The 27,973-nt window shown below is 38.3% G+C and overlaps 1 protein-coding gene across 1 annotated transcript in view; it reads right to left on the bottom strand.

Moving 5' to 3' along the window:
- The window catches only part of Dab (DAB adaptor protein), a 104,983-nt gene that overhangs the window by 26,206 nt on the left and 50,804 nt on the right, over positions 1–27,973 (bottom strand). Inside the window, exon 6 of the mRNA XM_068227811.1 lies at positions 8,522–8,544. Within this exon, the coding sequence (XP_068083912.1) occupies positions 8,522–8,544 (23 nt within the window). The remainder of the gene's footprint in view (positions 1–8,521; positions 8,545–27,973) is intronic.

Genomic DNA, 27,973 nt, shown 5'->3' with positions numbered 1-27,973 from the left:
CATATCTTCCTCCATTGCAAGGGTAGAATCTATACTATATCTAACAATTGCTATCAATGGTGCCATATTTGTGCAATCTATACTCTCATTCAGCTGTATAGCAAAGTATTTTGTGGACTTGAAGTTGGTTATGAGATGTTCTTTTAAAAAATTAGTCATACTAGAGATTTTGCGAGAAAAAGGGTTGTTGGACTAGGGAATAACACCCAGCTGATTTGTCGGTTTTTCACCAATAACACTTGACACCATGTCGTTATCTGCAGGCACTAAATATTACTCACCATCAGTATGTGGTCTTCTGGCCCTATCTATTATTAAGCTTATTTTGAATGACACTTCAAGACCCTTCACATTCGCAGATGAAAATGAGGCAGTCTGTTTTTACCATATCTTAAGTGATCTCACTTTCCCTTAAAAAATCAAGTGACTTATTCTTCAGGTTCTCGTGTTTTGTATGAAAATGTTTTTAATAAAGATGACTTCATTGAATTGTTGGAAAGGGTCTCATGGGAAACAACACAAAGGGATTGTGGATTTGTCTTGCTTCCTCCATAAGTAAATCCTAAAACCAAGTATGCAGGATCATGCCTTCTGGCCTTATGTTGAGATTTCTGTTCAGATCATGTACTCCTATAAGAAAAGGATTCAGCTTCCACTGGCTCTGCAATTTTTTCAAAATCTTCATCTTCATCAGAAGTAGCCTGACTTTCTGTTTCATGTCTTCACTTTTTAACAGGTTGCACCGTTAACCATTTCTTCATCTTGGTTGATGTGAGAAAAGTACACAAACAAACACACAAAGTATAATTCTAAACTCACAACTGTATTTCCAACCACTCAGTTAACAAATCATGGCTAGACCACTTTGATTTGTGAGCGAGAGAATAAAATAATGCCAGATATACATTGTTGTGTTAATACAAACATTAGAAAGGAAATACTGTATTAAAAATAATAATATATCTATTACCTATTTAAAACAGACTGAAGCTGTCAATATTCTTAGCATGTATATTTTGTTGCATTTATATCTACCAAAATTAAGATTGTAATTAATATTAATTAATATTAATTAATATCGAAATGATAATATTAATAATAGAAAAGAAATAATATGTTATTTTGCAGTTGAACAAGAACAAATGTCGCAACATTAACAGTCGCAAACATACTATGGCTGGTTTCTTGAAATCAGAAATAATCATCAACTTCCATTGTTGAGAATGATTTGCAGAGTCATGTTTTAAGGTAAAAATGCAGAATACCCCAATGCAGCAAAGCCGATGGTAAACCAGTAGAAGTGTCATAGAAATACAGTGCTACTGTAGTGCTGTGTCAGATATTAATATATTCCTCAGACAATCAAAGAAGGAAGTTCATACTGTATACCTCGAAAACTGATTGCAACATTTGGTTCTTTTGTCAGTTTGTCACTTTCTCAATAAGAAGCACTCCCGTACTCCCGGAGGTATGTGTACCACAGTTTGAGAATCTCTGCAATAGAATAAGTAGTTACTGGATGCCAGGAAGACATGTTATTAACATCTCCTTTTCTCTTGTAGAACAGTATTGTTTGACCTTCTCAAAGTTTTTTGGCACTTAATGAATAAAGAGCATGCTATTTATAATTACTGCTAGGATTTCATAAATGTCTAGCCAGTAACATATGATATGGCCCAGCTGATGTATCTAAAGATATACCATTAATTGTTTACTTGGCATTATTGGAAGAATTTCTCTTTTTGGAAAGCTTTTCCAACTTATTCATTCAGAGATAAAAAAATACCCTGAAAACCACTTTCAATATCATTCACAGGAATCAGACATTCTTTTGTACTATCTGAATTAATACGTTTAAACAACTTTTTTTCTCCTATTATAGTAATTAAATTGAGTTAGTTCATACTAGTATTGACCTCGGGCTTTTTCCTTCTAGACCTTGATGATCTGTGAGGATTGGATGAATCCCTATGATGAATTACTCATAATTCTTTATTTCCATTTCTCATTTGATAATAATGAGTAGAAGGGTGCTCATTTCCTGATCATTTAGCATTGCTTCACACAAAACTCAATATTGGTTTTTAAAATGGTTTCAATTTTCAATTTTGATTTTGTTTGACAACTGAGGATGCCTCTCCAATTGGTGGATATTAACCCAAGCTCAGTTTTGAAGCTTAAACCATGCAGGGGAAAACTGCAAATAATTAGTGAACTAAATTTACTTGTAGAGTTCTCCTTAGAGCAATTATTTGATACTTTGTCAACATCCCCTGTTGCTGTCTCTTCCAAGACGTTGTGACATCTCACTACATGAATATTTATTCCCCTCTTGGTGAAGCGGTTTCCACAAGTAGCACAAGTAGCACAAGTTACTAATTCAATTCCTCTAGTACGGTAGTTGAAGTAGAAAGACCTTCATTAACATCAATCATCGTACAGCCGTAATTTACAGAAATAAATACAAAACACAACACTCACAGTAAGAAATCTAAGTAAATTAACAGGAAACAAATATCACAGTTTCAAACTCATCTACCAAATTCAAGCTTAGAACTACATGATGTATAGTTAACTTACTCAGTAAAATAAGGAAGATACATAAAACAAAAGAATAATAAAAATAAAATAATAATAATAAGCATCAATGGCATAATAATAATGTTATTGGTTTTACGACCCACAAACTACTTTTATACTTTTCGGAGATACCAAAGTGCTAGAATTTTATTCCCCAGTTCATTTACGTGACAGTAAATCTACTAACACAAAGCTCACGTATTTAAACACCTTCAAATACTACCAATCTGAGCCATGATCAAAGTTGCCCACTTGGACCCAGAATATACCACCTAAGCCATTCAGCCTGGCCACAGAAATACAATGTTACAACATGATCTGGCTATCAAGAACTAAATATTCACCTGGACTGCAGTTATCATTATACTGAAGGTGATATTTGTATGAAGCAAAAATGAGTTGACAGAAAAACATAAGTCCAACAGCTACTAATCATATTAAGAGGCAACATGATTCTGGAATTATTTCTGAGAGTTGACAGGATATAAGGAGCAGTCAAATGAAATCTGAACACCCGCCATAATACATATTCCGCATGAAAAGTGGTAACACTGTTGTTATATATTGATACTACCATCGCTGTGGTAGGAGAACTGTATAGTGATATCTCACAGATGCACGCAGTTGTTGGGTTATGTCTTTGTCGGTACGTGGACTGGTCTAGTGTTTTCGTCTAGCTGTAGAAATGGAGGCAAGTAAAGAAGAGCAGAGAAGTGTGGTTCCTTTTCTGGTGGCTGAGGGTACTGGGGTATGCAAAACTCATTGTCGCATGTTCGCTGTGTATGGCGAACACTGCACGTCCGTGATAAGTGTGCACGAATGGCATAGGAGATTCCAAGAAGGGCACACATCACTGCAAGACAATGCGTGCCCAGGATAGGGCCATTGAGCCATTACTCCTGATGTGCTAGAGAGGATTGATGGCCTTATCCAGGAAAACAGATGAATCACAGAGGAAGAAATACGTGTTCAGATTGGAATTAGCCATGGCTCCATGCATGATATTATCAAAGATCACTTGCATTTTCGCAAAATTTTTGCGCAGTGGGTTCTGCATCAACTGACGGAGCGACAAAAGATTGACAGAATGGCGTCATGTCCGAGTCATCTTCAGCAGTACCATGAGGAAGTGTATGCATTTCTGTCCTGTAACGTCACAGGGGATGAAACATGATGTCACCATTTCGGGCCCGAGAGCGAATGGCAAAGCCAACCAGGGGAATATCGCAATTCTCCCCCGCCAAAGGAATCCAAAGCTGTTCACATAAGTTCCGGTAAAGTCATGACGACCTTCTTCTTTGACTGTAGGGGCTCTCTGCTTGTCAACTTCTTCAAGCATCAAATCACAATCAATGCGCAGTGCTATGAAGTAGGGTTGGGCACTATGTCCCTGTTTCGGCACACTGTGCTCCGGAACACGGAGCATCAGTTGTTCCGAAACATTCTCAAGCGAGACTGAGACAGTGACTCGCTATCCTGTCAGAAGCGCCACTATGCACTGCTCTTCTTCCACTAGCTGACTAAGTAAAATCTTTCAAGATTAAATACGGAACAAAATGAGATTAGTTACTTGTCACTAGCTGACTGTCGATACCGGCAGTGTGCCACCATGCGCTGGAGTGTTCCGTGTTCTGTCATATCCTCTTTGTTCTGTGAGTACCGTTGCACCAGCAACTGGCCTTCAGTACATGCGGATAACTTAATGTGTTCTGTTTTGTAAGACTGTTTTCATTGAAGCCTAGTAATATATACCGTATGAAATACGGTAAACTTTGAATAATGTCGCACCGGAGTCCTGATTATGACTTTTTTACTAGAATAAAACAGGACAGAGTGAAATGCAATTTATGGTCTTCTGTTTTGTCTGCAAAGGGATCTTCAACCAGCACAATGATGAGACATTTCAAACTTAAACATCCCACAATTTTTATTTTTGCGTTCTGCTTGTGTAGTTTTATTTTTAATCTCTTGTCCCGCTTGTATATAGTGTTTAATTTTGATCTTCGTGTTTTGCTTGTATGGGTTATTTTTTTATTTTCATGTTTTGCTTGTATATTGTATATGTAAATACAGTACTGACGAATGTTTCTTCATCTGTGCGAGTATATTTTTAATTGGTGAAAATAACATTGTGACATTTGTGAAAACATCTACTGCCAGTGTAATTGTGACAGGTGTATTTCAGAATGAATGCAAAACATTCTTATCCTAAAAACAACATTTAGACACGATTTTCTGGGTGCCTATTTCAGAGTTCTGACTGCTTTTTCACGTGCCGTGAAGTTTTATCCTGGCCCTAATTACCCACAATATAGACTGATACATTCAACCGGTGAAAATATCCTTGGATTAGTTACTTTTAAACATCTGTACTGCCATTATGACCGTGTTATGTGTATCTCATATTGACCAAAAAAATCTTCACCTAAAAGCAGCCTTTAAATGTTATTATTTGGCACGAATTTCAGGGTTCCGACTGTTCCTTCACGTTCCGTGGAGCTTTATGCTGGCCGTAACTACACACAGCATGTCCAGTACAGCAGCACATTCCTGATGACGCGGAACATGTTATCTTGCCTCACGAAGTTCTCTCTTCTGTGCAGTTACAGTCCCGTTTGCCATGTGCCGGTACACTATATCGAAACACTCCACCTCAAGCTCCTAATGTTCTGGAACAACTGACTGTCCTGGTCTCTCCAACCCTACTATGAAGACACTCTGCAGAAACTGCGACACGCCATAAAGTCAAACCTCCCTGGAATGCTGTCGGATGGAGTCATCCTGTTGCATGATAATGCTCACCCCCATACTTCCAATCTGGCAAAGGCTACGCTTCAGCCCAGATTTTTCACCTTGTGATTTTCACATTTCTGGTGACCTGAGGAAAGACATCATGGACGCTGGTTTCATTCGGACAAGGAAGTGCAAGAATGGGTGTGGTTGTGGATCTGTCAGCTACCTACCTCTTTCTAAAAAACTGGAATTGAATGTCCTGTATTATTAATTAATAATAATAATAATGTTATTTGTTTCACATACCACTAACTACTTTTACGGTTTTCAGAGACACAGAGATGCCGGAATTTAGTCTTGCAGAAGTTTTTTTACGTTCCAGTAAATCTACCGACATGAGGCTCACGTACTTGAGCACCTTCAAATACCACTGGACTGAGCCAGGATCAAACCTGCCAAGTTGGGGTCAGAAGGCCAGCACCTCAATCGTCTGAGCCACTCGGTCCAGCGATAAATGTGTTAACGCTTTTGGTAATTACTTTTGAGTCATAACCATTTAAAGAGATCTGAAACATTTCTTAACTACCTCATTAATATTAGGGGCAAAAGATCTTCATAAGTCGACACCCCAAACAAATAGCAAACAACACCCTCATTAATATGATTATTCCAATGAAGATCATTCCTTATATTAACACCTAGGTACTTACAGTGTTCCCCATGAGGTACTGTTACTCCATTAACACAATAATTCAAACTGAGAGGACCTTTCCTCTTGGTGAAACTTACAACTTGACTTTTCATTCCATTTACATTCATATCACTGACTGCTTCCAGCTCACAACATTGTTTAAGTACCTTTGCAGTCACTCACAATCCTGCAACTCATTTACTACTCTATACATTATAACATCATTTGCATATAGCCTTATGTGTGCTTCAAGATCTTTACTCATATCTATATATATAAAAGAACTTGTCCTGACTGACTGAATGACTGACTAACTGATTCATCATCACCGAGCCAGAACTAATGGACATAAGGAAATGAAATTTTGGGAATACATTCATATTAACATGTAGGTGCTCGCTGACGGAGGACTTTTGGATATTCCATTGCTAAGGGGGTTAAAAGGGGGGTTAATTTTTAAAATGAGTGTATCTATATCTCAATACTTTTAAGGTTTACAGATATAAAAATTGGTATTTGGAATCTCCTTTAAATAAAGAAACATGCATTTTTTGATTTTGGGAAAATCCTAATAGGAGGGATGAAAAGGGGTGAAAAATGGCCAAGTGCCTTTAATGAGTATACTTATATCTTAGATACTGAAGAATTACAGACCTGAAAATTGGTATTTGGGGTCTCCTTTAAAAATAAAGAAACATGTACTATTTGTTTTTGGAAAATCCAAATAGTGGGGGGTGAAAAGGGGGTGAAATTTTAAAATGAGCGTATCTATATCTCAAAATTTTAAAAGTTTAGAGATGTAAAAATTGATATTTAGAATCTCCCTTAAAAATAAAGAAGCATGTATTTTTTTGTTTTCTGAAAATCCCAATAGGAGGGGTGAAAAAGGGTGAATAAGGGGTTGAATGCTTTTAATATGGATACTTATATCTCAGAAACTGAAGATATTACAGACCTGAAAATTGGTATATGGGATCTCCTTTACAAATAAAGAAACACGTATTTTTTGTTTTAGGAAAATCCAATTAATGGGGGTTAAACAGGAGTGACAAATTGGGGTTAATTTTTAGAAAGATTATATCTGCAGTATATCTCAGAAACGATAAATGTTACAGATGTAAACATTGATATTTGGAATTTGCTTTAAAAGTAAAGAAACACGTATTCTGGGAAAATCCAATGAAGGGGGGGTGAAAGAATTGAAAAATGAATTGATTAATTGTATGAGGATACTTACATCTAATAAAAACTAAAGTTGTTACAGACGTGAAAAGTGGTATTTGGATCTCCTTTAACAACAAAGAAAAACGCGTTTTTGGGGGGGGGAATCATCTTGGAGGGCGGGAGTGAAAAGGAGTTAAACTCCTTTCATGAGGACACATATCTCAGAAACTGAAGATGTTAGAGTCATGATAATTGGTATTTAGAATATTTAGAAACAAGTATTTTTGCCAAAAAATTCACTTAAGGGGCGGTAGTGTGAAAGGAAGTGAAAAACAGGTAATTATGTTTATGGGGATTCTTATATCTCAAAACTGAATGTAACAGATGTGAACATTGGTATTTGGAATCTCCTTTAAACAAAAAGGAACGCACCTCCTTTTGGGGGGGGGGGAGTGTAAATCAATGGCGGTGGGATGAATAAAAAGGTGAGACCAATTGATTTTACCATTCATAATGTACTTATAAGGAGCCTCCGTGGCTCACGCGGCAGCGCACCGGCTCTCACCTCTGGGTTCCGTGGTTCAAATCCCGGTCACCCCATGTGAGATTTGTGCTGGGTACTCCGGTTTTCCCTGTCATCATTCATTCCGGCAACACTCTCCAATATCATTTCATTTCATTTGTCATTCATTAATCATTGCCCCAGAGAAGTGTGACAGGCTTCAGCAGCTGGCACAATTCCTATCCTCGCCGCTAGATGGGGGCTTTATTCATTCCATTCCTGACCCGGTTGAATGACTGGAAACAGGCTGTGGATTTTCAGTGTACTTATTCTGATCATAAACAGATCATTTTTAATCTTTCCTGGGTTCGTTTTCAAGACCCATCTTTTCCTTTGGAGAGTGTTCTTAGATTACAGTAGATTCTCCTGGCATATAAATAAAAATTTAAACACATTTGAAATAAACGATAGGAATGAGATTGACCATGCAATTGTACACCTCTATAGTAACGTCAGTATTGCACGGAAGTATGTCATTTGCATCGCCAGAAATCCCGCGCACTTGCCTGACCGCGACAATGGTGCTGGTCACATTTTCAGCAATGACAATGGCAGCAGATGTAATTTACTGCCAAGTAGCCATCTTGCATCTTGCTGTGGGGTACAGAATAACAACAACAACAACAATAATAATAATAATAATAAAATGGGAGGAACTTTGCCGTAATCTCTCAGAAAATGGGTCAGATCACAAATTTTGGCGGATTCTCTCAGAAAACAAGTTAGATCGCGAATTTCGGCGGATTATATATAAAACGTAAAGCATCCAATCATAAATTTCAGTATGATACCGTGGCGAAGCACGGGTATCTTGCTAGTCATTTATATATATATATATAAGAAAACATAAAATCCAATAATACTGTCCTGCAGGACCTCCCTCTTAATTATTACAGGATCAGATAACTCTTCACCTACTCTAATTCTCTGAGTTCTATTTTCTAGAAATGTAGCTACTCATTCAACCACTCTTTTATCTAATCCAATAGCTCTCATTTTTGTCAGTAATCTCCCATGATCTACTCTATCAAAAGCCTTAGGTCAATAGCTATATAGTCCACCTGACCTCCTAAATCTAAAATATCTGCTATATCTTTTTGGAATCCTATAAGCTGATCTTCACTGTAATAATAACTTTTCCTAAACTTAAACTGCCTTCTATCAAATCAGTTAGTAATTTTGCAAATGTGACTAATATAATCAGGAAGAATGCTTTCCCAGAGCTTTCAAACAATACATATCAAGCTGACTGGCCTGTAATTATCTGCTTTATGTTTGTTACCCTTTCCCTTGTACACTGTGGGTATTATTGCTACTCTCCATTCATTTGGTGTCGCTTCTTCATGCAAACAGTAATCAAATAAGTATTTTCAGATATAGCACTATATCCCAACCCATAGCCTGTAATATATCCCCAGAAATCTTATCACTCCCAGTTGCCTTTCTAGCTTTCAACTTTAGTATTTTTTTATAAATGCCTTTATTATCATAGGTAAATTTCAGTATAACAATACTGGCAGAGCAGCTGCAATATGTGTGGTCTAGCAGTGAGTAAACAATATCGCCAGTGAACTGCTGAGGCTTGTATAAAGAAGCTCCTAGAAGAAGCTCCTAGAAGAAGCTGGAAGCTTATTAACAATGGAGCAGGCACCCTAAATGCTGGCCCCATGGTGTAGGGGTAGCGTGCCTGCCTCTCGCTCGGAGGCCCCGGGTTCGATTCCCGGCCAGGACAGAGATTTTTCTCTCGACCTGAGGGCTGGTTCGAGGTCCACTCAGCCTACGTGATTAGAATTGAGGTGGTGGCCCCGGTTTCAAAAGCCCAGAATAACGGCCACAGCACCCCTCGTAATCTCCTGCTGGCCTACATAAAGAACAGAACTAGCAAACTCTGTCTCAAGCAAGTCAGTGGTGAGTTAACAAATGCAGTTACGAGATGGCCACACGTCTGTGATGAGTGATTCAGTGAAGTGTGAGTATACCAGATGGCTGCATGGAATTCAGTACAGCTTGATCATTATAAAGTGAACTGCTCTGGAATGACAGTGAATTGTGAGGGCTGTGTTGCAGAACTGAAGTTCAAACCACCACTGAGAGTGAGTGAGTAAAGAATGTGTCAAGTGGGAAACTCAAACACACGAGAACTTGTAAATTACTGTAAATAATAGTTCAATAAATTTGGTGGATACCAAGACACGCTATGTCTCTGAGTACTTATTTTAGTTTTAAGGAACCTGATAACCTGCAATAATAATAACTATAATAAAGGCAGCTTTAAAATACAACTATCAACAGATTCAAAAATATGGAGGAGGGAGAGATTCTTCCATAAACTCACAGTCAGGCAGAAGTAAATGAGCTATGATTTAAAAACATGTCTATCTTACATTTCCACTCATTTATCTTTTATCTCAATTCTCATCCCAGCATTCCTGTAAATGATATGTGGATTTTGTCATGCCATTCCCATTGTGTTTACACACAGTATAAATATGCAATGGAAGAATAAAGGAAGATATTGTAAACACACGTTGTGAGAGAATGAGAGAAAGAGTGTATGAGAGAAAGTGCATTTTCTTAATCTTTAAAAAGTATTTAGTTTTACTGGTGATTGGTTGGTCACACTGCATAAAGTGAGATGCAAGTGGAATCCATTATTCTTAGCAGCCTCTACTGAGAAAGCTCAAGATGATATGTGCAGGTAATACATGTACTCATTTCATATAGAACAGTTGTAAATAAGCATACATCTCAAGAAACTCTCATAAACTACTACTAAAACATGCCTATGTAAACTAACCACTCAAAGATGGATGGTAAGGAGGGAGAATGCTGATGTTAATGCAGTCAAGCATATGTTATAACATGCAATAACTGTAAAGACAATATGTTAAGTATTTTTCAAAGAAAGGAAGACAGAAACTACACAACAAATAAACATAATTATAAGTCACTGAGGGTGGAAGAACCAATAGAAAGGAGAAAGATGGATCAACATAAAAATAAACCAAATTATGAAGACAATACTCTGTATCTTCACACACATGTCTGCCTTATCCTTATCAATCTCAGTTGTTCTATAACCCTTGAAGTGGTAAGGAGAGTGCCCATCTATAAAGGTGGCAATTAATGAAGAAGAATTATTCTTTCATTTTGTGTATTTTATGTTTGTCCTTGTCTCTGTTTTCTGTTGCTCCCATAGCCTACACAAACTTTCCATTGTATTTATTCTTTAGGTTCCCATCCTCATTCCAGCATTCCTGTCAATGATGTGTGAATTTTGTCATGCCATTTTCACTGTATATAAAACGGGTGAAAGATGTCATCCCCTTTAATCCAAATCAAAGAGGTTTTACCAGACTTCCTGGAGCATAGATTAATAGTTCTATCATTAGTTCAGTAATGGAGAAATATTGGTCATAATCATGTTTGTTCGATACTGGAAACATCCAGATTATTAAAAAAAAGAAGATTAAATATTAATTTACAGTCTGGAAACAGCACTAGAATACGGATGATTAAGGGTGTAACAAAACATATTAATCTTCAGAAGGGCCTTCTTCAGGGTGCACCACTTTCTCCAACAGTATTTAATATATCAATTTCATAATTGATGAGCTATGAGAAAAATCAGTTACGGAGGCCTTTGGATATCCGCTTGTACCCGGAACTGACAATCTCTCTCTTATATGCTTCACAGATGACATTGCATTGATAGCAAAAGATCAAGAATCTACTGAGGAACTGGGACTCAAGGCTATTAAAATGGTTGAAAGTACTGGGTTGGAAGATAACAAATCCAAGTGTTCCGGCATTATAATCGATCAAGAAAACATTAAAGAAATAGATCTCCATATATCAGATAAAATAATGATCAAAAGCATTGGCAATGGTGAAACAATTAAGTATTTGGGAATACATTTTTCTAAGACAATCACCATAAATTGTAATTAAGTTATTACTAGAGCCCGGAAGTTAGGCAAAATGCCTTTTTTTTGTCTGGGTGGATATATCAAAGTATCACATAGAAACAAACATGTTTCCATACATTTGGGAACGGTAGGACCAGTTGCTATTTTGTCTTTTTTTGCCTATTTTAGCTTCTGTGCTGGCAGGACCTAGCGTTTACAGTGCACTATGTCTTCTGGTATGGGCTAGAGCAATTTTGTTACTTTCATTGATCTGTCTCTGTCTTATCGTTGGCTTTGACAATATGAAAGTGACAGGTATCAGCGATGCTAGTAATGCCATTCCTTCTGCAGCCAGTCCCTGATATGAATGGTGTGAAAATGTTGCTCATAGGGTTGGTTGGTGTATGCATTTCAGTGGACTTGGCAGACTGATATGTAACTACAACTTCGGGCTCGGTGAGGAAAGCAACGGGAAACTACCTCGCTGCTCATTTCCCTAATACGCCTCTTCATTAATGCCTAGGCCATCTATGACAGCTGATGGCAGAGCTGTTGAGTATCCAACCAGCCTTAGGGCTGAAGACTGAACACAAAGCCTATTTGATAGTTTAATACTTTTTCGCCTTTTTTTACGTTGTTGTGGATATTTTCTGCTCTTATTTATGTATTAAAATTAATCAATGAAAAGAAAAAATATATAATTACAACATACACTATTAATAATAGAAAAAAATCATTCTAACTTAATAGACAAGAAAATAACATTTACACAAATGATAATTTCATATTACACAAATCTCTACTGTGAACTCCACAAGCCAAATGGCCAAGAAGGTTGCCAGGTCCCATCCTTGCTACATAAAATTTAGTGCCAGTGGTGATTATAGTTTTAAGAGGAAGAACAACTTGGTAACCATTCTCTACTAACATTAATCAGAAGGAAAATGGGAGAGATCCGATACTTCAAAAAATGAAGGTATTGGCAAAAGAAAGGGAAGGCCCACAAATAGCGTGAAAATGAAAGACTCCCTAGGCCTCGCAAATCTACTTCGTCGGGGTCGGAAAAGAACAAGAGTTGCCCAAGGGAGGTCAGACAGGAAAGGTAAGAGCGAGGAACCTGACACAAGTAAGTGGTAGCAATGCCAGACTCAGCAAGAGGAACCGTGGTCGCCAACCCCAACTCCCAAGTTGAGAGGCCCTGGTCCTACTTATAGTGACCTCTTATGACAGACAGGGGATACCGTTGATGTTATTCTGTCATCCCCACCCACAGGAAGATGTAAGATTAAGTACTAAAATGTGATGCAGATGTGTGTTACGTAGCTTACATTAGAGCATCTTTATTATTTTAGTGCCCATTTTTGTCATTATAAATGCCTATTTTAATTATTTTATTACCTATTTCCTAAATGATAAGTGCTTATTCGCCTGCCTATTTTAGCAAAAATAAATGCCTGAACTTCCAGGCTCTAGTTATTAATAACCTAAATAAACTGGAAAAATTAATTGCCACTTCACTTCTGAAAGCTGATCAAAAATTAAAGATACTAAATAACCATATATGGCCAACGCTTGTGTATCCATTACAGAATGCTCCACTCGATCACTTGCTAAGGAAGTAGACCAGTTGTTAAAGAGCACGTTCAAAGAGATTCTTTCACTTCCTATTGATGTTCCAGAAGCCATGATTTATTCACCTGCACAGGTCTAGCATTAGCTAAGGGCCAGTGGGAAGCATTTATTCAACATATTAACATTGAAAACATTCTGAAAAAATCTAATAATGTATATGCACTCTGTGGGAGAAATACTGAGAAAGAAAAAGCCGAATGTTTCCGTACTTTGAACATTGCTGCGGGAAAAACAACAACAAAAACAAATACCAAAGCTATCAGGGAAAGGCTAAGAAACAAGGAGTTCAAACAGTGATGCTCCCTCTTGACACAGCACCCTCAAGGAAATAAGTGGTTCATGGAAAAGCTAGGCCTTTCAAAATCAGAGTGAACTGAAAGTTCTCCATATGTTCTGACTGAAGGAGCTTGAATGAAATGAAAGTACTTAGGATTGTGATGCGCGGGGATATTTCCCTGCAGAGGCCTCAGTATTGGGAATATAACCATGTGTTGACAAATGTCGAGATGAGGAAAAGGGCAATTAGCAAGGGATTACTTGGTAGGGGGCTGGAACATGACCACTGAGATAACAGGGACCACGACCAAAATCACTTGCAAGATTACATTATTGTGTCAGCTTTTGTACATCGGTTCCTGGAAACAACAATATCCCAGCGACCCTGGCACAGCGCGGTCCCAATTGTTGGGTTGTACCGTGGGTGAGAGATGTGCTGTATTTAAGTTGCAGTGTTGGGAAGACTGTGACAGGATTGTGAGCTGCACGTTAGTTCCTCATTTTGTGCCATATTAGTGACTTTTTTGAAGATGGACCTTTTTGTTATAAATAAGCCAAAACTATGTACATCATCGGTAAGTTATGAAAAAGATTTTTTATTCTAGCAGCAGCACTGGCATGTAATAACAAGACATAATCACGGATGTGTGCCTAAGTTTTACAGGTAGGCCTGTCTGTTTTGTCAAATGCCCGGGGACTGATTAGAACCTCAAATGGCACCATCGAAAGTGCGGGTAAATAATTTGTAATTGGCGAGCGTGGTAACTCAGTTCCAATGGTTCTATCTTCTCATCAAAATTTTTAAAATGGGCAGTCACATTCTGTTGATTCAGATTCTACTTAAAACCATAGATCCTGTCGCTTACCATTCTTTAGTACTTTGAGTCATAACCACATCATTTATAGTGGTGTATTTTGAGTATCCAACCATTCTTCAGGCTTACCTTGTACCTTAAATGGTGAATGGATACAGTGGTATACCCAGAAAATAATTTCAGTGGGTAAAGTATAAGTCCAGGCCAGTAGTGTGGATATGACTTTTCCTTAGGAGGGGGATATGAAAAGAATGCCAGTTCTACTGAGTGCGATGATGGATCCTCAATAGATATTGATGGTTTTGATTGTTACCATGTAATTATATCCAGCAATCGAAATCATAGCTTCTGCACTCTTAACATAAACCAGCTGCATTATTGAAACTGTTCGTAAATTAATAATATCGTTCATTTGTGAGGAAGTAGAATTTTAATTTAATTTGTCTTAAAAAAAAAGAACCACTTTGGTACTACGCTCCGTGAAGGTGACTGGATGCCTTAAGTCAAATTCTAAAATAAGGAGACCTAAAAGTAAACAGCCGGCCCTGTGGTGTATGGGTAGCGTGCCTGCCTCTTACCTGGAGGCCCCCAGTTCGATTCCCAGCTAGGACAGGGATTTTTACTGGGAATCTGAGGGCTAGGTCAAGGTTTTCTCAGCCTATGTGATTATAAATGAGGAGCTAATTGATGGTGAGATGGAGGACCCAGTCTAGAAAGCCAAGAATAATGTTCAAGAGGATTCGTCGTGCTGACCATACGATACCCCGTAATCTGCAGGTCTTCGGGCTGAGCAGCGGCCACTTGATAGGTGATGGCCCTTCAGGGCTGTTGTGCAATAGAGTTTGGTTTGGAAAAATAAACAGATAAAGAAGCGACATCTCTGCAAGGCTCTTTAACTTCCAGCTAGTTCTTCCATCCAGTCTCGTGTATTGAGGACAGTTGGAAAAGGTATGTGTTAATAAACGCTCCTCATAAAACCTTTGTAAAAATACTAACTGCTCTCTATTTATAACAAGAAGTAAAAACGCCTCCTTTTCATGTGGCTCAGTTGGTTGAGTCACTGTCCTGAGTCCAAGTTCGCAGGTTCAAACCCCGACTTGACTTGATGGCCCTTAAAAGGGTGTTGTAATGGCAACAGCTCCATGTCGTTGGTTTCTGGCATGTTAATAAAAATTATACATACATATATTAGCGTCACAAAGCTGTAACTTTATACTACTATATTCTGTATCCTAGGCTTGCGAGGATAAGGTAAACTCTACGTAGCATATGTTGCGACGTGTATTTTTCTTTACCAACTAACAATATATCTATAGCCATACCCCTTAGATTACATATATATGTTGTGTGTGTGTTTTTCTTCGCTGCATTATTTGTATAAAATGTCACTTCTTTATAGCTTGTTACAGGACCATTATTACAATAAAATTACTTTTATTCGGAATATATGAAATGCTGCAGTTATGTTGGGAGAGGAATAACAGGTGAAGACAAGGGCGTATCCAGAGGTTGGAGGGAGGGGGGCCCAAACTCTCTGGTAGTTTGGTCATCTACCAAAATAAAATTCTTAATGAAGACCTACCTTCACAAGCCTACCCCAAACTGAAATCCTGGCTACACTACTGGTAGAAGCAAGAAGAACAACCACTGCAGGCTGCCTGCAGTGAGATTGAAACTTTGGGACTTGTTCTCCATTACTGTCCATTCAGCTCATTGCTTATTAATACTTGCCATTAAACAATTTGTGACCTTATTGCAAAAGCCTTTCGCGATAACGTGGGAAGTATATGAAGAAGTGAACTGCTTAGCTGACATTGGTTACATGAGAAAAGTAGGTATTCTAGTCAGTGATAAACAGAAAGATCATTGTGTAATATTGGACCCAACAGTGCATCTAGAATCAGGCGAACAACAGCTGCACGATGTGCACTCTTAGAAGCAGCCAATCTACGTTCCAGTATCCAATTACATCAGGGAGAAATATCATGTGAACTCTGTTACCGTTTACGGATTATTAGTGGGTATAAGAGGTACCATACTAGGGATGATGGCCAAGTTGTGGAAGAGGTTAGCTCTCAAGAAAAGCTTCCTAGCCATGATTGCTGAGGTGGCTGCTTTTAAGGAACTATTTGTTGTGTGTGTCCTCTGCGCCTACAAGCACCGCAGCCCGCCCGATATGGATGTTTCCAGAGACCACGAGGCAGACTGCAGTGTGCTGACTTGATCGTCTGTGACGTCAGCCAGCACTATCAAAGGAGCAACGTTTCTCGCCTCTCCAGGACTCCCACAGTGTCCAACGACCAGACTACACCGCAAGTCAGACACGGAGGCACCCTCTTAAAAATGTGTTCTGAATAGGTGGACGGATTCCTGGCCGTGAGGTTTCACCTCTGGACATTGCCTCATTCATCCTGCATCCCGTAGCCACGTCGAGCACCCATCCAAGCATTCTGCTATTCACACAAGTCCCCTACAGTGCTCCGACTGCAATCATAGCATTCTGCTATAGATGAACATAAACGCAAATTCCTTGCAAGTTATACGCCTCCTGTTAGCATTCTGCTAATACAAACTCTCTCCATAAGTTCCATTTGTTATTATACATGACCGATAGTTTTCGACTATCAAGAATATTCTCTCATTTGAACAGACTGTCTCATCAAGACAAGATTGAATGTATATAGGACTCTCAATTTGTACAAATGTAAATATTCTTCAGGCCCTCAGCCTACCATCTTATATTAACATTAAACGGTGCAACTCCACAAGCTTCAAGAAAAGTTTCGTTCTATTTCATGTACTGTACATATTGTATAAAAATGTTGAAGCAATAAACCTTTATGTTGTGCCTTGTATATAAAGTTCCATGTATACAACACTATTTATATTCCAAAACATAAAAATTGTACAATACTGTATCTTATGGCAAACCCATTGAGGATCAGTTTCCTAAATAAAGGATTACATATACTGTGTGTCCGGCTTGAATGTATAAAAAAATAAAAATTATATCTTGAGAAGTAATAGAGATAATTATTGGCAGTTTGTTTCTACAATTAGAGAAACTCAAATTCTTTATTTATTTGTTTTACATACCGAATACACCTTGATATGTACACCAATAGTGGTGCGACAGAGGTCAACTCCGTATTCCACCTCTCTCCATGTTTTTTTGCATCATTGCAGATGATAATGGTAAATTAATCCATACATGCTTCCAACAGAGCCTTAGGAAGTCAGTCCAATGAGCAAGTAGGGTACCTCGTTCAACATTTTTTTTTTTCCTGCTAGGGGCTTTACGTCGCACCAACACAGATAGGTCTTATGGCGACGATGGGATGGGAAAGGCCTAGGAGTTGGAAGGAAGCGGCCATGGCCTTAATTAAGGTACAGCCCCAGCATTTGCCTGGTGTGAAAATGGGAAACCACGGAAAACCATCTTCAGGGCTGCCAACAGTGGGATTCGAACCACTATCTCCCGGATGCAAGCTCACAGTCGCGCACCTCTACCTGCACGGCCAGCTCGCCCGGTCCTTGTTCAACAGTACACAATGTTGTTCATAAAAGCTTGTACTTACAGGTGTACAAACTGCAGATTCATCAGAAACTGAAACCTGATGACAAGCTGTGACGGAAGGCATTCACAGAAGCAGTTCTGGCGAAAACTGATTAAAATTAGGCATTTCTTGATATGCTCTGTTTTTCTAACGAGGCTACATTCCACATTTCTGGGAAGGTGAACAGACACAACTGCTGCATATGAGGTATGGAAAACACCCATCCAGTGGTAGAGCATGAACATGACTCTCTGAAAGTTAATGTGTGGTGTGCACTGCTGAAGGACAAGATCATAGGATCATTCTTTTTCATAGAGGGTATTGTTAATTTACAAAGGCAGACATGCTGGAGTTGAACACTGTGCCACAACTTCCTTGTGGTGTGATCCTCCAGCAAGATGGCATGCCATGTCATTATATATTGTGAGAAGTTTCTTGCACCATAACTTTCCAGGGCACTGTATTGGGATAGGTAGTCATCCAACACCCCCTAGAACCCCAGACCTTACACTGCTTGATTTTGTCCTGTGCAGCTTTGTCAAGAATCAAGTGTATCAAACACCAGTTTGTTATCTACCAGATCTACACCATCACATTCAAGGAACTATCACAAATGTTACACCTGCAATGCTAGAAAACGCATGAAGAGAGGTGGAATACAGAGTTGACATCTGTTGCTCCCCTAATGGTGCGCCTATTGGGTATTAGGTACGTAAAAATAATTTTGAGTTTCTCTACTTGTAGAACCAAGGTAATTTTTTAAATTAAACATTCAAGCAGACACACTGTATACACAATATGAATATGCAAAAAAAACCATGGCACTACAGCCCTTGAAGGGCCTTGGCCTACCAAGCGACCTTTGCTCAGCCCGAAGGCCTGCAGATTATGAGGTGTTCTGTGGTCAGCATGACGAATCCTCTCGGCCGTTATTCTTGGCTTTCTTGACGGGGGCCACTATCTCACCATCAGACAGCTCCTCAATTCTAATCACATAGGCTGAGTGGACCTTGAACCAGCCCTCAGGTCCAGGTAAAAATCCCTGACCTGGCCGGGAATCGAACCCGGGACCTCCGGGTAAGAGGCAGGCACGCTACCCCTACACCACGGGGCCGGCATGAATATGCAATGGAAACGAAAAAGGAAGAAATTGTATGCATGAACTGAAGTACATTGTGTGTGCATGCGTGTGTATGAGGGAGAGAGAAAGATTCCATATCTGTAAAATTTCACACAAAAATGTTCTATGCCTTGAAAATGCACCATTTGATTAATAAATACAGATTTCCTTCATTAGTTCTATGAAAGTCATGATTTAGAAACTTGCCCTCATTTAGCATTCATATAGCACTTCCTTCATGTTTTGATCTGATAAATATTTTATGTTTATTAATTAATGTATTTGTAATGTTTTCTTTATGTTAGTCCTAATTAAAGTTTCAATGGATGTCATTTGACATCAGTCTGCATTCTGTTAGCTTGCTCAAACATACTATAGATCTTTTCTTAGTCAATACATTCATTACTGCTCTTGAAATTCATTTTAAAAGCAGCTGGAAGACAGAACTAAACACACGTAAGAAGCTGATAACATAAATGGTGTTGTGATTAAATTGTGGTGAGAAACATTTAACAGCAGTTAACACATTACTAATAGGTCCCGGACACTACCTCACTGATTTTGTAACAAGCCATTATCTGTATTATTTAACTATATATATACCTCCTTTTAAACTGAACTCCATCAGTTTATATACTAGCCACTTGAAATACTTATCTTGACTTGGGTGTGATAGTTCCATGAAGTGACTACTGCCTTCTGACTAAGATCACCACAGTTTGAATTCTTGTCAGCGCATAGGGATTTTCTTTTAATGAAAACCTTCGGGTCACATAACTCATGATCGTCAGATCAAATAGTCTTTTGTGTAATTAAATATAGTTGGTGCTTTTCCCATCTACATAAATAAAACAGTAAGTCTGTCTTTCCTTTTGATTTTTTGCACCAAATTAAGTTCTATGTGAAATGTGAAAGATGTAATCCAGTATCAGTGAGAAAATTAATGTTTTCCATCATCCCTGCTTGTGATGAATCCTGAAAATGGAACTCTCAATGTACTCATATCACAACAAACTTGGAATTTTACAGAATATCAGGTGCTGCTTACAACTGCAAGGTTGCAAAATGGAAGCCAGAATCTCAAGCGAAATAATACAAGATGATATTGGACGACCCTAGTTGCCGATCGGCCTTTGATGAACATCAATAGCACACATTCTCTCTGAACTGAGGTCAGAGTAACTAACTTTGTACATGGTTATCTGTGTGAGAGGTTTGGTCAACAGAAAGATCAAACAACAGGTGCTCCGTACAGTTACATACAAACATTATGGATCCTGTAAATATTCCAGAGTTTGCAATTTGTTATTCCTGAGGAGGAGGTATTTCTTCTTCAGGTGAAGCAAATGCCGAGGAGCAGGAAATGGGTCAACGGGTTATTGAACTACCATATTTTTTGGACCTTAAGATGCCTGGATTTTAGGATGGAAATTTAAGGAAGTCAAATTTATACAAATTTCTGAATTAATTTTATCAAGGATCATTACACTTTATGCACAGACATAAAGTATAACATTGTAAAATGAAATTACAGCAACTGATTTTTAGTCCTCAATACCTTCATTTTTGCTGTTACTCTTAAAGATGTAGTCCAAATTTCCACTTCCACTGTCAGTTCCTGATTCTTCAAAAGGTACACTGTCTTCAGTATCATCAAAAGCATTGCTGATTCCTCATTTCTTGAATGATTGTTCTTTCACAGGTAATACATTTCATATTATTCTGTACTGAAGAGCAATATAATGTAAAACAAGAGCTAAAAAGTTTCCATCTATTCAATACTCATTTATTGTAACCTAAAAGAGTTACATATACAGTAGAGTCTCGCTCATCCGACCTTCGCTTATCCGACATTCCATGTTATCCGACACTGGTAGACTTAATTTGAACTTTTGGTAGAGACTAAATTCAGGGACACCCGGTGTGGAGGGTGCGACCGAGGGACAAGCACTGGCCTGACCGCTAGCGGTAGGACCTTTTTTTCTCAAGGACAGGTGCAGCGAGTCTTCAGTCATTGCTCATTGTAGTATTGGTTGGGTGAGGATGTTATAGTTTTCATGTCCTCTGTGAGTATGGTGAGTAAGCAGAAGAAAGTGACTGTTTCTATGGAAGACAAGTTGAGTGCATTAAAGAGACTGGACAAAGGGGAAACTCTTCAAAAAGTGACTTCAGATTATAGTGCTGGGCATGTTACAGTGGGAGAAAAAAAAAAAGGGAAGAAATTGAAAATTGGTGCTCTACCAGAGCAACAAGTGATGCACTGAAGATTAGAAAAACAATGAGAAAATGCGAGTACAAAAAAGTAAGTGAAGCACTATTTCTTTGGTTCACTCAAAACCGGGAAAAGGGCCTGCCAATATCTGGCCCCATTCTGCATAAAAATGTGTATTTCCAGAAGGAGTTTCCTGCCAGTGCTGAGTGGCTTGATCGGTGGAAAAAACGGTACGGCATTGGGCAGCTTAATATCTGTGGAGAAAAACTATCAGCTAAATCTGATGAGGTTGTGAAATTTAAAAAGGAATTTCAGGAAATAATTCTTGCTGAAGGATTAACTGATGATCAGATTTTTAATTGTGATGAGACTGGGCTAATTTTAAAGATGCTGCCATCAAAAACTCTCGCAGCCCAAGCCGAGACGTCTGCACCTGGCTACAAGCGTAGTAAGGAAAGAGTTACTGTTCTTGCCTGTAGTAATGTTACTGGGAACCTGAAAGCAAAATTGCTTATGATCAGTAAAGCAAAGAAGCCTAGGGCATTTAAAAACATTTCTGTTAATGCTCTTCCAGTCCATTACATGAATCAGAAGGCTGCCTGGATGTCTGCTGACATCTTTAAAGACCGTTTTTTTTTTTACACAGTTTGTTCCAGATGTAGAAAAATTTCTAGCTTCAAACAATCTCCCTAGAAAGCTCTTCTTCTACTAGACACTGCTTCATCACACCCAAATGAAGATCAACTTAGAAGTGGTGACATCAAAGTCATGTTCCTCCCTCCTAATGTGATGTCATTATGCCAGCCAATGGACCAAGGTGTGCTGGAAACATTGAAGAGGAAATATTGGCGGAAACTCCTTTCAACCCTGATAGAGGAAGTGGACAATGGCAACGACATGATAGAAAAGTTAAAACAAATCAACATGAAAGACGTGGCATACTGGATAGCGCAGTCTTGGAAGAAGTTGAAACAACGACATTAGCAAAGTCTTGGAACATACTGTTGAGTGAGGCTGAACATTGAGAGGAGGTGGTACAAGAAGACATGGGAAATATTGTGCCCTTACTGAATTGCATTCCTGGCTGTGAGGATGCTACGACTGAAGATGTAAGTAAGTGATGTGCACAAGATCAGCTGTTTGAACTAACTGACCCTGATATTATTGATTTTGTGAATGCTAATGAAATTGAGGATGATGATGAAGAAGAACGAGGCATTGCAGAACAAAAGGAGAAAACGATGACTCACAGTGAACCTATGTTGAGCAACAGCCGGAAGCAAGCGCAACGGAGGTGTTGATTTTTCGTCCATGGCGGGATCTCACAGCAAGAAAACGTGGATCAGCAGGCAAGCAGACATTGTTGACAAGTTTCTTTTCGTAAAACATTTGGAATGCTTTCGTTCAATACTGCATGCACTGTACAATTGAACTGATAATGCAATAAATAGAGTACCGTAAAACATGTAATTGTTTTAGTACTAGAGAACAGCCTTCCTGTTTGTTTCAGTTCATTTTCAAAGTTGTTCTGTATTATCCAACATTTTCAGTGATCCGACATACTCCAGGTCCCGTTTAGGTCGGATAATCGAGACTCTACTGTATTTGAAACTAGTTTCGGTCCTGCTAGAGACCATCATCAGTCAAAGTCAAAGTTAAGGCAAGACATAAATTATAATAGATAAAATGTTGTTGACGTTCAGTGTAAGACAGATATAACAAGATAACATAAAAAACAAACTCAATAAAAAGAAATTTAATCTACCCCCATCTTTTTTATTTTTCTCCAAATTCCCTCTAGTAACCACCCACTATTCCAAATCGCTCAGCCCCACCTCAGGCTACACTATACAGTACCTCCATTTTCTTCCTCCTCTCATCTACAATTCAACTCTGTTTTATTTCTTTGCTTTTGCTCTTTCAAATTTTTCAAAGATCCATATTAAAAACAAATAAACATCTCAACACTTTCCCATCAACATTATTCTGTTCACACTTATTTCAACTGAACTGAATTCAAGAAGATTCCCTAAGTGTTAATATTCTAAGTGTTTAAGAAGTGCATTCTTCAAATTAGAAGAAAACATTAAGATTCTACAAGTGTTAATATTTGATGTGGTTAACCTAGTCTTTTAAGAAGTGCATTCTTCAAATTAGAAGAAAACATTATCATTCAATTCTATTCTTGCCTTTAGGATTTAAACTGATGATGGTCTCTAGCAAGACAGAAACTAGTTTCAAATATATGTAACTCTTTTAGGTTACAATAAATGAGTACCTACTGAATAGGTGGAAACCTTTTAGTTCTTGTTTTACATTGATTTTCTATAGTCTTTCTACCTCTTGTCGTGTTCTTTTCAATATTCTACAACTTCTAATTTAAATGCTACACAATACAAAAATATCTTAAATAGCACTGTGCAAACTTTTCAAAAATAGATTAGAGCACTATTCGCATCTGCAACCCAACAATATAGCTGAGACAGAAAAACATTCCATTTCTCTCCCCCCTTCTTTGGTGGAATCCTAAGATAGCTGATCTAACAAGTGAGTTTCCATATAGCCAGAGACAAATATCTATACACCTTCAGACCATATGATGCAGGGAAGTTTCAGGCTGTATTTCCTGGGTAAAAAAAAAAAAAAAAAAATCTCTTATGGTCTGAAAAATACTCAGGATGTAGTGTTTCTTCGGACATATCTAGACATACAAGATGATAGCGACAGTGAAAGCAATGACACCTTGTTTTCATTTTGCCAACAGGGAAACCCATGCTCTTAGCATGAGCTGTCTTACAGCTCCATACTCGAGCCTTGATTGAGAGGTTGACGATTTGCAATCTAGGCAATTCAACAGGCCAATCACCAGGCAAGTCTATCTCTTCAAGCTATCTTCCCAGTCCAGAGATGAAGAGGCGAGACTACTGTTTGCTATGAGTACAAGAGAAAAGAGAAGTGGCCCAACCACAGTGGTAAGAAGCAACGTTCATTCAGCAATGTCCACAGCAGATATCATTTGGTGATGTTACAGAGGAAAATCGTGCATGTGGCAGAAACAGGTTGAAGTTCTGTCAGCAAATCCCACCCAGCATGAGAAAATAACACTCAAAAAATGATATTCTTGTTGTTTTGGGGAAGCAAGAAGATGAAAACAAAATGTAAATTACGAAGACTTGTGACTGTGGGCTGTCCATATTTCAAAAGGGCTAATAATTGGAAGTTTTAACTTCTGTGATTCTGTTGCATGAAAGCCCAAGAAAACATACAAAATTAAAAGCAGGAAAGTTTTGAAATTCATATCTCGCACATCTATATATATAAAATAAGAGTTTTGTCTGTACATTGCTCAGAATTTGAAAATAATGGTATTTCTGTATCGATCATGTCCATAGTAACAAGAAAATACACTTTTTACTTTTCCGTAATGTCTGTCTGTCTGTCTGTATGTATGTACATGCATCACGAGAAAACGGTTGAAGAGAATTTAATGAAAATCGGTATGTGAAGTCAGGGGATGAGCCTATACAATCTAGGCTATAAATAATTTTACTCACGCTGAGTGAAGTGGTAGTTTAGGGGAAGGCCTAAAATTGAATTCTCAACTATTTATGTTATTAGTGGACTAATAAAAATCGGTATGTGAAGTCGGGGGATGAGCCTCTACAATCTAGGCTATAAATCATTTTACTCACGCTGAGTGAAATGGTAGTTTAGGGGAAGGCCTAAAATTGAATTCTCAACTATTTATGTTATTAGTGGTCGTATTTTAAAGAAAATGGGTATGCAAAGTTGGGGAATAAGTTGCTACAATCTAGGCTATCAATAATTGTATTCACGCTGAGAAAAATGGTAGTTTAGGGGAAGGCCTAAAATATAATTCTCAAATATTGTTGTTATTAGTTGTCCTATCTTGATGAAAATCGGTATGCAAAGTCAGGAAATAAGTCACTATAGTCTAGGCTGTAAATTATTTTATTCACGCTGAGTGAAATGGTAGTTTAGGGGAAGGCCTAAAATGTAATTCTCAAATATTTCTTATTAGAGGTGTAATCGATGAATGCTACATAACTAGGGTTATATAGTATTAAATTTCCTATTATTCATGTGTTATACATTGTTACCGTACTGGCTATGATTACAAAGATATTCATGGTTTTGGATTTTTTGTTACTAAGACCATATCAGCTCCGAGTAACCAGAAATGGGTAAACAGTATTTAATGAAAATCGGTATGTTAAGTCGGAGAATAGGAAACTACAGTTTATGGTATAAAATATTTTACAAATCACAGAGTCGAAAGAAAACTAAATGTGAAGGCCTACAATATAGAAAGCTCATAACATTGATCAACAATAACATTACATTGACCATTGTTTGTCGTGATGTGCTTTGTGTCATCTGTTGCCCCTCATCTCCTGTAGATAGGATTACTGCTGCGTACAGAGTATTTTTTATTTGATTTACGTCGCACCGACATAGATGGCGACGATGGGATAGGAAAAGGCTAGGAGTGCCTTAGGCCTTAATTAAGATACAGGCCCAGCATTTGACTGATGTGAAAGTGGGAAACCACGGAATACCATCATCAGCGCTGCCGACAATGGGGTTCGAATCCACTATCTCTCGGATGCAAGCTCACAGCTGCGCACCGCTAACCACACGGTCAACTCGCCCAGTCGTACAGAGTGTAACAGCCTGCCTGAATGTTGATGGGAAGTAGCTGGGGAGTTAGATAACTTTCTTCTTTAGCATGCCATTCCCCTGGTTTATAAATTTTCTGATACTACTGGTACGTAACACACTGGATCATCATAGCATTCGGGCTATTCTATCCCTACTCTGAGGCACTGATTGGAATGAACAGTGTGCATATTTAGCGGAATAATGGCAGATGAGTGTTCATGGCAATCTGCGGCCTGGTCATCCCAGCTCTGGAACTTTGGGCTATTAGATTGGCACCGCAATCTAACCGCAGCACTGTTCGTTAAAAGTGATAAAACGTGCGGCTTTCCATTTGATCGAGTATTTTATATGATAGCATTGCTTTTAATCGCTACATTCATACTTACGTTTTTGTAATGACCTATGTTGATTTCAGTTTAGGAAAACCACGAAGTCAGTCTTTCTGAGAATCCCGTAGCGAAGCACGGGTATATCAGCTAGTCTATATATATAAAATAAGAGTTTTGTCTGTACATTGCTCAGAATTTGAAAATAATGTATTTCTGTATCGGTCATGTCCATAGTAACAAGAAAATGCACTTTTTACTTTTCCGTAATTTCTGTCTGTCTGTCTGTCTGTCTGTCTGTCTGTCTGTCTGTCTGTATGTATGTATGTACACGCATCACGAGAAAACGGTTGAAGAGAATTTAATGAAAATCGGTATGTGAAGTCGGGGGATGAGCCTCTACAATCTAGGCTATAAATCATTTTACTCACGCTGAGTGAAATGGTAGTTTAGGGGAAGGCCTAAAATTGAATTCTCAACTATTTATGTTATTAGTGGTCGTATTTTAAAGAAAATGGGTATGCAAAGTTGGGGAATAAATTGCTACAATCTAGGCTGTCAATAATTGTATTCACGCTGAGAAAAATGGTAGTTTAGGGGAAGGCCTAAAATTTAATTCTCAAATATTGTTGTTATTGGTAGTCCTGTCTTGATGAAAATCGGTATGCAAAGTCAGGAAATAAGTCGCTATAGTATAAGCTGTAAATTATTTTATTCACGCTGAGTGAAATGGTAGTTTAGGGGAAGGCCTAAAATGTAATTCTCAAATATTTTTTATTAGAGGTGTAATCGATGAATGCTACATAACTAATGTTATATAGTATTAAATTTTCTATTATTCATATCTTATACATTGTTACCGTACTGGCTATGATCACAAAGATATTCATGAATTTGGATTTTTGTTACCAAGTCCATATCAGCGCCGAGTAACGAGAAAATGGGTAAACAGTATTTAATGAAAATCGGTATGTAAAGTCGGAAAATAAGAAACTACAGTTTACAGTATAAAATATTTTACAAATCACAGAGTCGAAAGAAAACTAAATCTGTAGGCTTACAATATAGAAAGCTCATAACATTGATCAACAATAACATTACATTGACCATTGTTTGTAGTGATGTGCTTTGTGTCTTCTGTTGCCCCTCATCTCCGGTAGATAGGATTACTGCTGCATAGAGTATTTTTTTATTTGATTTACGTCACACCAACATAGATAGGTTTTATGGCGATGATGGGATAGGAAAGGGCTAGGAGTGCCTTAGGCCTTAATTAAGGTACAGGCCCAGTATTTGACTGGTGTGAAAGTGGGAAACCACGGAATACCATCATCAGCGCTGCCGACAATGGGGTTCAAATCCACTATCTCTCGGATGCAAGTTCACAGCTACGCATCGCTAACCACACGGTCAACTCGCCCAGTCGTACACAGTGTAACAGCCTGCCTGAATATTGATGGGAAGTAGCTGGGGAGTTAGATGACCTTCTTATTTAGCATGCCATTCCCCTGGTTTATAAATTTTCTGATACTACTAGTACGTAACACACTGGATCATCATAGCATTCGGGCTATTCAATCCCTACTCTGAGGCACTGATTGGAATGAACAGTGTGCATATTTAGCGGAATAATGGCAGATGAGTGTTCATGGCAATCTGCGGCCTGGTCATCCCAGCTCTGGAACTTTGGACTATTAAATTGGCACCGCAATCT

This window comes from Anabrus simplex, chromosome 5, assembly GCF_040414725.1.
Source record: "Anabrus simplex isolate iqAnaSimp1 chromosome 5, ASM4041472v1, whole genome shotgun sequence".
Taxonomy (NCBI): Eukaryota; Metazoa; Arthropoda; class Insecta; order Orthoptera; family Tettigoniidae; genus Anabrus; species Anabrus simplex.
The sequence above is the reverse complement of the archived record's forward strand: the minus strand, read 5'-3'. Positions and strand labels throughout refer to the sequence as shown.